General features: G+C 45.1%; 1 protein-coding gene across 2 annotated transcripts in view; it reads right to left on the reverse strand.

Moving 5' to 3' along the window:
- Positions 1–287: 287 nt before the first annotated feature.
- The window catches only part of spag9b (sperm associated antigen 9b), a 101,770-nt gene continuing 88,545 nt past the window's right edge, over positions 288–13,512 (reverse strand). For both annotated transcript variants that reach the window (XM_063221806.1, XM_063221804.1), the window contains 13 exons: positions 12,142–12,321; positions 11,646–11,817; positions 10,655–10,897; positions 7,570–7,768; positions 6,742–6,864; positions 6,253–6,333; positions 5,750–5,817; positions 5,385–5,533; positions 4,955–5,126; positions 4,051–4,164; positions 3,473–3,652; positions 2,854–2,979; positions 288–2,422 (listed from right to left, as the gene is read on the reverse strand). In XM_063221806.1, coding sequence (XP_063077876.1) covers positions 2,301–2,422; positions 2,854–2,979; positions 3,473–3,652; positions 4,051–4,164; positions 4,955–5,126; positions 5,385–5,533; positions 5,750–5,817; positions 6,253–6,333; positions 6,742–6,864; positions 7,570–7,768; positions 10,655–10,897; positions 11,646–11,817; positions 12,142–12,321 — 1,929 coding nt within the window. In that variant the 3' untranslated portion in view covers positions 288–2,300. The remainder of the gene's footprint in view (positions 2,423–2,853; positions 2,980–3,472; positions 3,653–4,050; positions 4,165–4,954; positions 5,127–5,384; positions 5,534–5,749; positions 5,818–6,252; positions 6,334–6,741; positions 6,865–7,569; positions 7,769–10,654; positions 10,898–11,645; positions 11,818–12,141; positions 12,322–13,512) is intronic.

Here is a 13,512-nt window from a genome sequence, read left to right on the forward strand (position 1 = left end):
TTTAACTTGTTGAAATTTAGCCTATAGGTCTGGAAAGGTGTTACAATATTATAATCTGGCCTATTCTCTGCGGTGCTTAGTATGTCTGTAGAACGCGGCGACTCCCTCTATCTACGTCGGATTCTAAATGTTTGTTTAAAAGAAGCCGCCGTTATTTTTGACAAAGTTTTCTGAAAATGTTGTTTATGCAATAATTCGGTATTTTGACATATATCACATCTAAATTTATGTATTGAGGTTCTTAAAATGAGATTTAGTGGTGTTTAACCTGCAAGTTACACTTTAACTACTTGGGGTGCAAGCTGCATAGCTGTGCTCCACACATAATGCACTATGTAGTGATCGAGTGAGAATGTCAGAGCCAGCTTGATAGTGAGCACTGGGGCAACATCTCCTCTGGGAGTGACCAGTGCCGTACTGCACTGTAGCTTTGTAATGATCTCAAAAGCAACCAGAGAATGAATTTGCTTCATTTGCTCATTATTTGCTTCCTTGTTAAATTGAATGTCTGTTTGTAGTCGCTGTTCCTTGAGAAAAGGTGCTTGTGTGTGTGTGTGTTTTTTTTAGTTCACACACATCAAAGGTCCAAAATAACGGAAAAGCGACAAAAATGATGTACCCAACAAGGTCAGCAGCTTCAGGAGCACACAGATAGACGCTCCCAGCTTTGGCTGCCAGCATCATCACCATGTGCTGACCAATAGTCATGATAGTGTGGAGACCACTGACCTACTGTAGATATATGGAGAGCGAACGTTCGATTCAAAAGTTAATCAACGGCCAGGAGCGGGACATGACACAATTTTTGGGCAGAACAAGGAAGTATAGCGCCATTTCCCATTCATCTCTATGGGAGACTTGAAACAATGCATTTCCTTTAAAACTCTTGCTGAGTCTACTCCGTTTTGCTTGAACAGTAGCTTCCCATCCGTTTCAAACGATCCAAATATTATTTTTGGGCTGACCCTTTATTTTAGAGAGCTATTAATTGGGTTGTTTTAGAATTATTTTTTAATTCTTTTGATTGACAGTCAGCGGTATCAGCGCTTATTCTCAACGTTGCCAAGGTACACTTCCGGAAAATTGGGGCGAAAGTGTTCTCACGGATCAATTGCAGATGCTTCAAAATCGTTGAATGGATTTTTGTAGAAGCCAGCAATCCATATATCTAGGTCAGTGGTTGAGACCAATACTCCTCCAACTGCACTAACTCTCCATAACAGGAAAATAAAAACGTCTTTGTTGAACCCGTTGTCAATGTCAGTTACAGTAAATGAATGAGATAAAACGCTGCCATCTTTTGTCAGAGGATCATAGACAAAACGGCAGTCCTGATGAGTTAATAAAACAAACCCATGACCTGGAGAATGGCACCACCCACATGGACGACTGATGTCAAAGATGTGAACCAATGACCACCCCTGCCCCCCCAACCGTGCTAGGTCCTGGGGTGGGCGCTAGAGAGTCTTTGTGTGGGCCTTGACCACATGAACTACTGATTGAGTCAAGGATGCAAACCAATGGATCCTGAGAGGCCAGAAGAGATGCAAACCAATGGATCCGTAGAGGGCAGGAGGGTCTTGTTTCCTGGTTTGTCCTGAAGCCACACTATAGTCCCTCCTGTATACAAGAGTACTGCCATACAGGGATGGACATGAGTTCCAGCAACAAAATGTCAACACCAAATATTTTTTTTGGTGAGAGAAAAACATAAAATGAAATAAAATGAAACGAAATAAAATAAAATAAGCAAATGGAAGAATATAGATAAAATAATAATAACAACACTAATAATAATTAATGAATCAAATTAAAATGTTTTAAAACAAAAGAGAAATGAATGTGGTTAAAAAAAACATGAGAGATAAGAGGAGGCCATTTGTAGGGGAGAATAAAATAAAATAAATAATAACCATGTGGATATGATGAGGTGAGGGTGGACCTCCTTGTCAGCTGAGTACAGTTGAGCTGCAGACGAGCACACACATATTAACACTGCATTACACCGTAGTGTGTGTGTGTGTGTGTGTGTGTGTTCAGGTCCAAATGTATGTGTGTATGTGTGTGTGTTGTGTGTATAAATTGTGCACAGGTCCTGTGGTATGTGTGTGTTCAAGTCCAGTTTGTGGGCATGTACAGGTCCTGTGTGTGTGTGTGTGTGTGTGTGTGTGTGTGTGTGTGTGTGTGTGTGTGTGTGTGTGTGTGTGTGTGTGTGTGTGTGTGTGTGTGTGTGTGTGTGTGTGTGTGTGTGTGTGTGTGTGTGGAGATGCAGGAGACAGACAGAGGCAGGCTTGGATTGTCTAGCGGTCTCCGACCAGCACCTGCCAGACGATGAGGTGGCTTCGCTCGGCTTTGGCCAGGTGAGGCTGCACCTTCAAGGTGTTCTCTAGAGAGAGCTCCTCATGCTCCCCAGCCTCATCACCTGGAGAGGAGAGAGAGAGAGAGAGAGAGAGAGAGAGAGAGAGAGAGAGAGAGAGAGAGAGAGAGAGAGAGAGACACAGACAGACAGACAGAGACAGAGAGGGAGGGAGAGTGAGTTAAGGCTGTGTGTGTGAGTGTGAGTGTGTGTTTGTGTGTGCGTGCGTGTTCTGCGTCCCATTCTGAAGTCGATGTATCCTGTGTGTCTGTGTATGTATGTATTTTAAGCGTACCCATTCTGAGGTCAATTTATTTTGTGTGTGTGTGTGTGTGTGTGTTCTGTGTTTCCATTCTGAAGTCAATGTATCGTGTGTGTGTGTGTGTGTGTGTGTGTGTGTGTGTGTGTGTGTGTGTGTGTGTGTGTGTGTGTGTGTGTGTGTGTGTGTGTGTGTGTGTGTGTGTGTGTGTGTGTGTGTGTGTGTGTTTTAAGCGTACCCATCCTGAAGTCGATGTACCCCTCTCCTCCACTCATGATCAGGACCGACTTGCAGAGATCCTGAGTCCCCGCCTCCGCCTTGTCCCCGCCCCCCTCAACACCCGACGCAGTGGGGATCACCTGACCTGTGACGGACACACACACAGCAGAGCACCAATCAGACAAAAGCATTTTTATCACTAGCAAAAGTAGACGGCAACAAACATACAAACACAACAAACATTCGCTCCTGATGACGCACAGAGGCGAAACACATTGTTTGCTCGGAACTGAGCGGTAAACTTTAAAATTTTTAGTTGTTTATTTCCAGAATTCATGCTACCCATTCACTAATGTTACCTTTTTCATGAATACTTGAAAAGGGGGATCTTCTCCATTGTCCGCCATTTTGAATTTCCAGAAATAACCATTTTTAGCTGCAAAAATTACTGTACTTGGGCCATACTAGAAACAATAGTTTATTACTTAGTAAACTTTCATGAAAAGATCAAATTTGGCAATAAGCAGCCCAGTTTCAATGAGCAGCACTGTTGCAGTACCTTTTTTGGACCATTTCCTGCACAGTGTCCCTTTAAAGTGCCATTGAACTGCTGCATTGTGTGCCTGCTTTTCCCTTACCTGGGACGGCACAGAAGAACTTGACGGCGTCCCGGTGTCCGTGGAAACAGAGCTGCGCGTGTGCCATGGAGCAGTACGGGACGTGGGTTCCGGCTCGCACCTTATCAGTGTTCTCCTCACCGTAGACCCGGATCACCTGACCAGGCTGCTTATGGGACACCGAGCTCACCCTGTGGTCCACTATTGGGGAAAGAGGAGAGAGAGAGAGAGAGAGAGAGAGAGAGAGAGAGCGAGAGAGAGATAAAGAAAGACAAAGCAAAAGAGAGAGAGAAAGAGAGAGAGAAAGAGTATTTGAACCATAAGTACAATAAAAAATACTGCAAGTACACAGCACACTTGAGCATTCTTTTCATAATTTCATTAAAAGTTATGTAAATATAACGTGAACTGAGGCACACACATAACGTCATCACGTGCCTTGTGCGTCTAGGTTAACATTATATTTAGCTTGAAAGCCTCAATGTTTAAAATGTTGAAATACCATCTTGAAGAGTCTTACTGCTAGTAAGGGGGTTGGAAATCATGACCGTGTGCGTGTGCGTGTGCGTGTGCGCGTGTGTGTGTGTGTGTGGGCTTACTGTCGGCGAGGGGGATGGATATGATGACTCCGTTGCCGGTGCCGACCCAGAGGCGATTACACGACACCATGAGGGCCGTGATGCGCACAAACGAGAAACCCAGCTTACCAGTACCTGAGGAACACACACACACACACACACACACACACACACACACACACACACACACACACACACACACACACACACACACACACACACACACACACACACACACACACACACACACACACCTATGTAAACACATGCAGGAGAACCCCAGCTTCACAGTACCCGGGGAATTAACACACATGAATCACATCACCATGTAAACACTTCAAGGAGAAAGCTAGCTTACTTGTACCTGAGGAATACACACACATATACAATCACATACCACGTCTCTCTCTCTCGGGTAGGTGTGAGCGTGTGGTTGTGTGTGGATGTGTGTGGTAGTGTGTGTGTGTGTGTGTGTGCGTGTGTCAACTTACCCAGCATCTTGCTGGCGTGTGTGGTTGTGTGTGTATGTGGTGTATGTGGTGTGTGCGTGTGTCAACTTACCCAGCATCTTGCTGGCGTGTGTGGATGTGTGTGGTAGTGTGTGTGTGTGTGTGTGTGCGTGTGTCAACTTACCCAGCATCTTGCTGGCGTGTGTGGTTGTGTGTGTATGTGGTGTATGTGGTGTGTACATGCGTCTCAACTTATCCAGCATCTTGCTGACGTATCGATCCATGTCCAAGTCCTGGAGATGTTGGTAGGTGTGGGCGTGTGTGGTTGCGTGTGTGTGTGTGGTTGTGTGTGTGTGTATGTGGTTGCGTGTGTATGTGGTGTGTGTGTGTGTGTGTGTGTGTGTGTGTGTGTGTGTGTGTGTGTGTGTGTGTGTGTGTGTGTGTGTGTGTGTGTGTGTGTGTGTGTGTGTACTTACCCAGCATCTTGCTGACGTAAGGCTCTATGTCCACGTCCTGCAGGTGTTGGTAGGTGTGGGCGTGGAAGAGGCGCAGGGTGGAGTCCAGCCTGATGGAGACCCAGATGCCGTCCCCCTCGCAGGCCAGCTGCCGCACCTGGCTCTCCTTACGCGGGTGGGCATCGAACGATTTCTAAGTTTAACAAAGAAAAAAAGAAAAAACACGCACGTCCATCTCAAAATGGGTGGACAAGGATATTTCATATTTATCCCCCCCCCCTTTCATTGGTTTGTAGCCTTGAATCTCTAGAACAATGCTGTGTAGAAAACAGAGGCTGTGTGTGTGTGTGTGTGTGTGTGTGTGTGTGTGTGTGTGTGTGTGTGTGTGTGTGTGTGTGTGTGTGTGTGTGTGTGTGTGTGTGTGTGTGTGTGTGTGTGTGTGCGTTCTGACCTCTATCTTCATGGCTTTTGGCTGCACTACGTAGATCTTGTTGCGGTATCCACACCACACCTTGTCGTGCACCACGGTCATGCAGCGGATGGAGTGATGCTGTCTGCCCAGATCTAACAGGTGGTAGTTGGTTAAATCCCACTGGCCATCTACAGGAAGAAACAGGATACAGGCAAAACAACAAGAAGTTCTAGGTCAGATCAACATCTGCAAATAAAAGTAGTTGCTTAACTGCCTCTAAGGCTGTGTGGAAGTGTCGTATGGTCAGGTGACAACAATTGAAGGACAGTGTGTGTGTGTGTGTGTGTGTGTGTGTGTGTGTGTGTGTGTGTGTATGTGTGTGTGTGTGTGTGTGTGTGTCTTACCCTCTCCTCTGTGGAAGATGGCTAGGGTTCCGTCTGCCAGAGCGACCAGCACACGACCTTTGACATGACTGCACAACAAGAGAAATATTAAAATATCAAAATTAATATTGAAAAAGAGCCATAACACTCAATACAATGACAATGAATAGCACGTTTTCAATATGACCAGTTATGATTGTATTTGTATTTCCCCGAACATACGGTATATTTCAATCAAAGAGCCCTCTCCCCCCCTCCCACCCCCCTGGTGGTGGGGTAGTAAATAACACATCAGTGAGCCGATGGCAGAACAAAAAAAGGCCAGTCAAGTGAAGTAGTGATCAGAAAAAAGGTCAGAAAAAAGGTCAGAAAACTACAGTGTATGAACAAAGATGAATGTCCGCACACTGCTCGAAGCAACACGGGAGCAGTGTGCGGACATTCATCTTTGTTCATAGAACAAAAAAGTAATGATTGCAAAGATATGTTATATTTTCTTCTTCGTGGCATACTCTTCTACTTACACAATGCCTAAGACGGAGTCTTTCAGCTTAATGGAATGAAGGCACTTTCTCCACTGGGCCACAGCAGAGTGGACGTACACGCTGGAACACATGAGACCAAAACACTTCCATTCAACCCCTACAACATTACAATCAACTCACACAATTAAAAACATACATTAAACAGACACTACCATTACAATCAACTCACACTATTTAAAAACACAAGCAGCAAAAGGCCATTATGTATTACACCACAGTTACAAAGAGGGTCATAACGCACAGCAAGTGTGGACGTACACAATGGAACACAAGCACCAAGACCTTTGAACACAATATAAGATTCCCCCACACTCTACTTCTTTTGTATATCCTTTATGTATGTGGCTTTGTATAAAAGTGTCTGCTAAATGTAATGTACCTTAATTTCAAGCCTACGGTGTGTATGTGACAAACCGTTGGCTGTGATTGGTTAATTGAAGTTGATTGATGGCTGCTTTGTCCACTCACCATCCGTTCTGGGCGCCCAGCCACATGGTGGGCAGCACGCTGCTCATCTTATCCGCTTCCTCCCTCATCAGGTCCTTCTCGCTGGGGGCGGGGCTTACTCCATCCTTCACCAGGTCGCTCTCTCTGCAGACGGACCACAGCACACATCAGAGGTTGCCTGGTTGACACCAGACTGGAGGATACACACGCAATTTCTCATAGGAAAGGTGTGGTTTTCGGTTGGCCAATGACCGTTTATTGGGCGTTTATTGGTATATACTGTAGTACATAGCCAATTGTGTCAGTTGTACGTATCTATTCAAACTGCAAGCTTCTGTTTGTCAACTAGTTTGCGTCATCGCCTTTCGACCCCTCCCAGCTCTCTGATTGGCACCCTCGCTCAGGCTCCCTCGGCCAGGGCAGCTGCCATGCTGTCTTTCGGATCTGAACGATTGTGCAAAGCAGCATGGGATTTCCCTGGCTACATCAGAGAGGAAATTGGGGCACTCTTTGTGTGTGAATGACGGAACATGGATCATTTTCTCAAGGAACAAGGAACACAACAACTCACAAGTGCATATTTGAAAGCAACCAATCCAAAACCGGTCAGTAGTAAACCACTCTAGGCCAGTTAGACGGGGCGATCTTGGCTCTTTTTCAATCGATCTTGAGAACGAAGGGTTTGCTTATGGTGTGCCTGTTTGCTCATTTGTTTTGTTTTAAAAAAAAATGTCCCATATGCGAACACGGAAGCAATCCCTGGACAATAGCCAAGAATTTCCTTACAGTTCTGGGTTTGTATCGGAAACAAAAAACAGATGTGAATGCAATTTAACTCTTTTAACACACCTCTGCGTGTAGGAGGCTGGCACCTCAGGAGGTGTGTTCTGAGCGGCCAGTGGGTCTGTGAAGACGTGTTCTGTGCAGGTGTCAGGCGTGGTGGTGAAGTCTAGTGGATGGCTTATCTTCCCCCCTCCTCCTCCTCCTCCTCCTCCTACCGCCAGACTGCTCTGCATGACGTCAGTCGCCTCTTCTGGGGACACTATGACTGAAGACAGAAACGATAGACCGGTGCAGATGTTGGTTACACTTAAGCATACTGCTTTAGGCTACGTCAGATATAGACATAGTTTAGTAAACTTGTGGAAATAGACTCAGTTCCCACATATACTTAAGTTTTTTTTTTTTTTATATGTACATCTATTTTTTTCAACTCTGTTTAGACAGGACAGTTTAGAGTGGGACAGGAAACGAGTCTGAGGGAGAGACGGGGGAGGATCGAGAATTGAACCCGGGTCGCCCACGTAGCAGTCTAGTGCCCAGCCGACTATGCCACGGCTGAGACCACATACACTTAAGTTGAACATTTGAGTTTCACCTTTCTCCTGTTCAATAGCTTGTAGGTGGTCATCAGGCAGAGACAGATAATGGTTGGATGAGCAGGAGAAAGGTAAAATTCAATTTAGCAATGTGGGAGGTGAGATCATTTCCACAAATGTTGGTCTGCTGCTTTAAGTTCAGATTTTGTCTTTAAGCTTGGAAAAAGTTTTGTTAGACAACACGGCCTGGAAGAAAGAGAATCTTTGCACACATTACATCAGGTACCTCGTTAGTTAACCAGCGTTACTTGTTTAGTAAGTCAGACATTGGTCCTAGTTAAATTAGTTAGTTAGTCAGTTAGTTGGTTAGTCGGCTCAGTGTCCCCGTTGGGAGACACAATCATTTAAGGGGAGAGAGAGAGAGAGAGAGAGAGAGAGAGAGAGAGAGAGAGAGAGAGAGAGAGAGAGAGAGAGAAAGAGAGAAAGAGAGATGCAGATTTCAACAACGCTACCTTCTTGTTATGCTACTGTACACCTTTAATTTCCTTCAAGATTAATATCGAGAAAGTATCTCTACTCTACGACTGTGCTCTAATTCATTTCCATGTACAGTAGATTTATGAAGTATCAGCTCTACTCTACTACTGTACTCTACTTCACTGACTGAACTCTCCGGCTCCTGAGGACAAACTGCTCTCTGTAGCTTCGGACCCCTCCTCGGGAGAAACCACGACTGAACACACACAGAAGCAGAGATGCAACGTGAGATATGGTTACACTACTCTACTGTATATCCAAAGAGTTTAGCGATGAGAGATGAATACGAATATAAGGCTACAACTCCACTGACACATCTCTCCTCCTCCTGCTGACGACAGGCTGCTCTCCGCAGCCTCAGTGAATTCTTCAGGGCATTCTATCACTGCATGGGACACAGGGAGACGGACACATTTAAATACTTGACTACATTAGCTTCCATCACTTAGCTGCAGACCAAGAGAGATGTACACATATAAACACAACTACACTAGGATACATCAATTAGCTCCAGACACAAGCAGATATGCAACGTGAGATATGGTTACACTACTCTACTGTATATATCCAAAGAGTTTAGCGATGAGAGATGAATACGAATATAAGACTACAACTCCACTGACACATCTCTCCTCCTCCTGCTGACGACAAGCTGCTCTCCGCAGCCTCAGTGAATTCTTCAGGGCATTCTATCACTGCATGGGACACAGGGAGACGGACACATTTAAATACTTGTCGAGCTTCCATCACTTAGCTGCAGACCAAGAGAGATGTACACATATAAACACAACTACACTAGGATACATCAATTAGCTCCAGATCAAAACAGATGTACATTGCTGAAAATTTGATACACTTCACTGCAGCTGGTAAATTAATTCCCGAAAATAGATTCCAAATATATTGCAGTGCAACAAGATCACAGATACTCAATGTGTTCATTTAATTTTTTTCTTGGACTTGACTTCTGTGTGGTGTATGATTGCAGCACTATTTCCTGCTAAAGATCCAGGACTCTGGAGTCACCACAAACCTTACAGGTGAAATTAAAAAAAGCTGAAGAAGGTGAAAATCCAACTGCTTGCCATCCACAGCTGACATTGATTCTCACTTTCCCCCACAGAAACCACTGAGTTTCATGCTCCTCTGTGGCCTACTTGTGCAACAATAACTTAACTGGCCATCTTCTTACATCGTTATGCCCCACTTCTGAAGCTCTCTCATGTCAGTACATGATAATAGAAGCTTTACTTGACTTGCAAGCTTTCGGTCCTTAGACCTTCATCAGGCAGAGCCTCTGCCTGATGAAGGTCTAAGGACCGAAAGCTTGCAAGTCAAGTAAAGCTTCTTTGCACAAAAATAGACCTGAAGTGTGCGGAGTGTCTTCTTTTTATACTGAAATTTCTACTGAATCCTGCACCTTCTAAACAGATGAGCGGTGGCCTATCACAACTTAAGTACATGATAATAGAAAAGGGCGGTTACCCTATATGAATGTATTTTTTTTTACCTGTCCTTGTTACATCCAATAGTGTAACAACACATTGTGGAAAAACATAAATCAAATGTATGCAATCACTAAAACGAAATTATAATAAATACCTTATCAAACATAAAAAACGTTATTCTGATATTGAAAAGGAATGTGTGCATTACCAAGAGTGCTATACTGCGTTGCAAAGGCAAAATACCTTATATTCATATATTACAATATATTTTTTTTGTAAAAGCAATAGTTTGTTCTCTTTGCAATGCTGCTGATAATAGCAACGTTCATGGTGGCTGCTGTGGACCTGCTCCATCACAAATCTTGGTTAACATTTCTCATTCTCAGTCAGATAGGCATTTAAATCTGTCTCTGGCAGCCGTGGGCTAATGGATAGGGAGGTGGTCTTCAGATCAGATGGTTGCAGGTTCAGATCCCACCCTTACCTCTACCTACACCTCTATCCATGACTGAAGTGCCCTTGAGCGAGGCCACATTGCTCAAGGGACTGTAACCAATACCCTGTAAACATCTGTAAGTCACTTTGGATAAAAGCGCCAGCTAAGTGTTATGAAATGCAATGTAATCTTACCTGAGTTGGTGTCTTTGGCGCAGACCGCCTTGGCCACCACTCCCTCCCCAGAGAAGCTGAGGGACGACTGGCCGTCCGTGGAGCCTTCGGAGTGGGGCGACGCTGGACTGCCCTCCCCCTCCCCTGACCCCCCCAGGGAGCTGTCCTCCACCCCCACCTCCACCTCTCCCTCTCCCCCGTTGGCCTGCGCTGCCTCCTGCTGGGATATGTCCTCACCCATGGGGTAGTCTGTCTCCCGTGCACCTGGGGAAGGACACGCAAATGGATTTGGTTTGGTTTGGTTTATTTGTGGATATAAGAAGACAATGAGTAGCCAAGGGATTACACATAAAAGCGTTATTTCCAACTTATTTCCAACATGGTCCCTGATGGAAAAGGAATAAAAGACATACAAGCACATGCAACAGATATCACATATACAGTAAAATCACATTCCTATGTCACGTAATTATCTACCTTATATGCATGGGGAGCACACATCAAGTCAAGTTGTGAGTCGCTTTTTTAATTAACAGAGAGATTAAGTTGCAGCAAGGTTTTCAAAAACACAATATATGACACCCCCAGAAAGTGAATACCAAAACAAAGACACAGGTCATCATAACAGAGCAAAATACACACAACATGTGCAACCACACCGGATACTCCAGGGTCTTTACAACAGTGGTTTGTCTTGAGAATTAAAGAATACTAAATGGCGATGACATAAAAGTACCCACCCAACCCCTACACACCCTATTCTAACCTGGTACCCTGGCGATACACATCACATGCGTGTTGGAGAGGATGAAGCTTTCCAGGATAAACACAAACACACACACACACACACACACCATAACCTGGTATGCTAGCGATACACATGTACAGGTAAAAGCTCATCAGGATGTTCAGACACACACACACAGGTCAGGAGGTCCCATACTTTCCACGTACTAACCTGGTACGCTGGCGATACACAGGTCAGGAGGTCACATACTTTACACGTACTAACCTGGTACGCTGGCGATACACATGACGTGAGAGTTGCAGAGGAAGAAGCTCTCCAGGATGTTGCCCGGCTGGTTGGCGTCGATGACGATGACTTTAGTGGTGGCCTCCGTACTGGTGCAGATCCACACCAGACTGGACAACTCATCTTGCTGACGCAGCTCACGCTCCTGCTCCTAAACACACACACACACACGCGCGCACACACATACGCACACGCACACACACACAGTATATTAGTATAGGGACACACACACGCACACCTGTGAAGAACTGTCTGTATGTAATTATGGAAAGCGTGCATACTGTACATGTAGGTCTGTGTGTGTGTGTGTGTGTGTGTGTGTGTGTGTGTGTGTGTGTGTGTGTGTGTGTGTGTGTGTGTGTGTGTGTGTGTTTGAGTGTGTGTGTTTGAGTGTGTTTGTGTTTTTGTGTGTGTGTGTGTGTGTGTGTGTGTGTGTGTGTGTGTGTGTGTGTGTGTGTGTGCGTGTGTGTGTTACCTTCAGCTCTTGCTCCAGCCGATCTAAGCTGGTCTGTGAGCCCTTGCGTCGTACTATGGTGAGGCTGACGTCCTCACCCTCCTCAGCTGGCACGTCCTTGTAGAACACGCTCGCCCCCACGATGCTGCCGCCATCACGCGTCTTACCTCCCGACAGGTTCACACCCGCCGCACACCACAGCTATAACACGCATGGGCAAATGCAGAGGAAAAAACACACACACACACGAACTTGAGAAAAAATATAGAGGATCTTATCGATACACATCTACACTCACCGGCCACTTCATTAGGAACACCTCTCTAGTGCTGGGTTGGACCCCCTTTAGAGTTCAGAATTGCCTGAACTGCCTACAACAATACTCCGGTAGGCTGTGGCATTCCAACAGAGATACATTTGTTCTAATTGGCCCAAATTGTGCTAAAAAAATATACCCCCAGCCTGAAATGTTGATGGAAGGCAGGGTTGACCCATGTTTTCATGTTGTTGATGCCAAATTCTGAGTGTTGCAGTTGAAATCAAGACTCATCAGAACAGGCAACATTTTTCTGATCCTCTAGTGTCGTTTATGGTGAGCCTGTCCAAATTGTTGCCAATTGTTGTCAATTTTCCTGTTCTTAGCTGACAGGAGTGGCACCAAATGTGGTTTTCTGCTGCTATAGCCCATTTGCCCCAAGATCTGATAAATCTGATAAATCAGATAAATATCTGATAAATCTGATAGATCTGATAAATTTACTGTGTAATCAGGGATTCTCTTATACACACCTCGGTTGTAATGAGTGCCATTGCATCAGCTTAAACCAGTCTGGTCATTCTCCTCTGACCTCTGCCATCAACAAGGCATTTTTGCCCACATAATCGCTGCTCACTGCATTTTTTTTCTTTTTCGTACCATTCTTTGTAAACCCTAGAGATGGTTGTGTGTGAATATCCCAGACGGTCAGTCTTTTCTGAAATACTCAAATCATGCCCTTTCGGCTTGACAGCCATGCCATGTTCAAAGTCATTTAAATAACCTTTCTTCCCCATTATGATGCTCGGTTTGAACTGCATCAGATCATCTCAACCATGTCTACATGCACAAATGCATTGAGTTGCCACCATGTGATTGACTGATCAGAAAGTTGCCTCAATGAGCAGTTGTAACAGGTGTTCCTAATGTAGTGGCCGGTGAGTGTACAAGTAAGTACAAATAAGTGCAGGATATTACTTAGAGTCAGTAGAGGTGCCTTGCTCATGTGCACTTACGCTTGGATGATATGGTATTCAAAGTTGCAACCAAACAAGAGGTAGACTGTGCACGCACGTACGCACGTACGCACGCATGCACTCACGCACGCACGCACGCACGCACGCGCACACACACAC

This window comes from Engraulis encrasicolus, chromosome 17, assembly GCF_034702125.1.
Source record: "Engraulis encrasicolus isolate BLACKSEA-1 chromosome 17, IST_EnEncr_1.0, whole genome shotgun sequence".
NCBI lineage: Eukaryota > Metazoa > Chordata > Actinopteri > Clupeiformes > Engraulidae > Engraulis > Engraulis encrasicolus.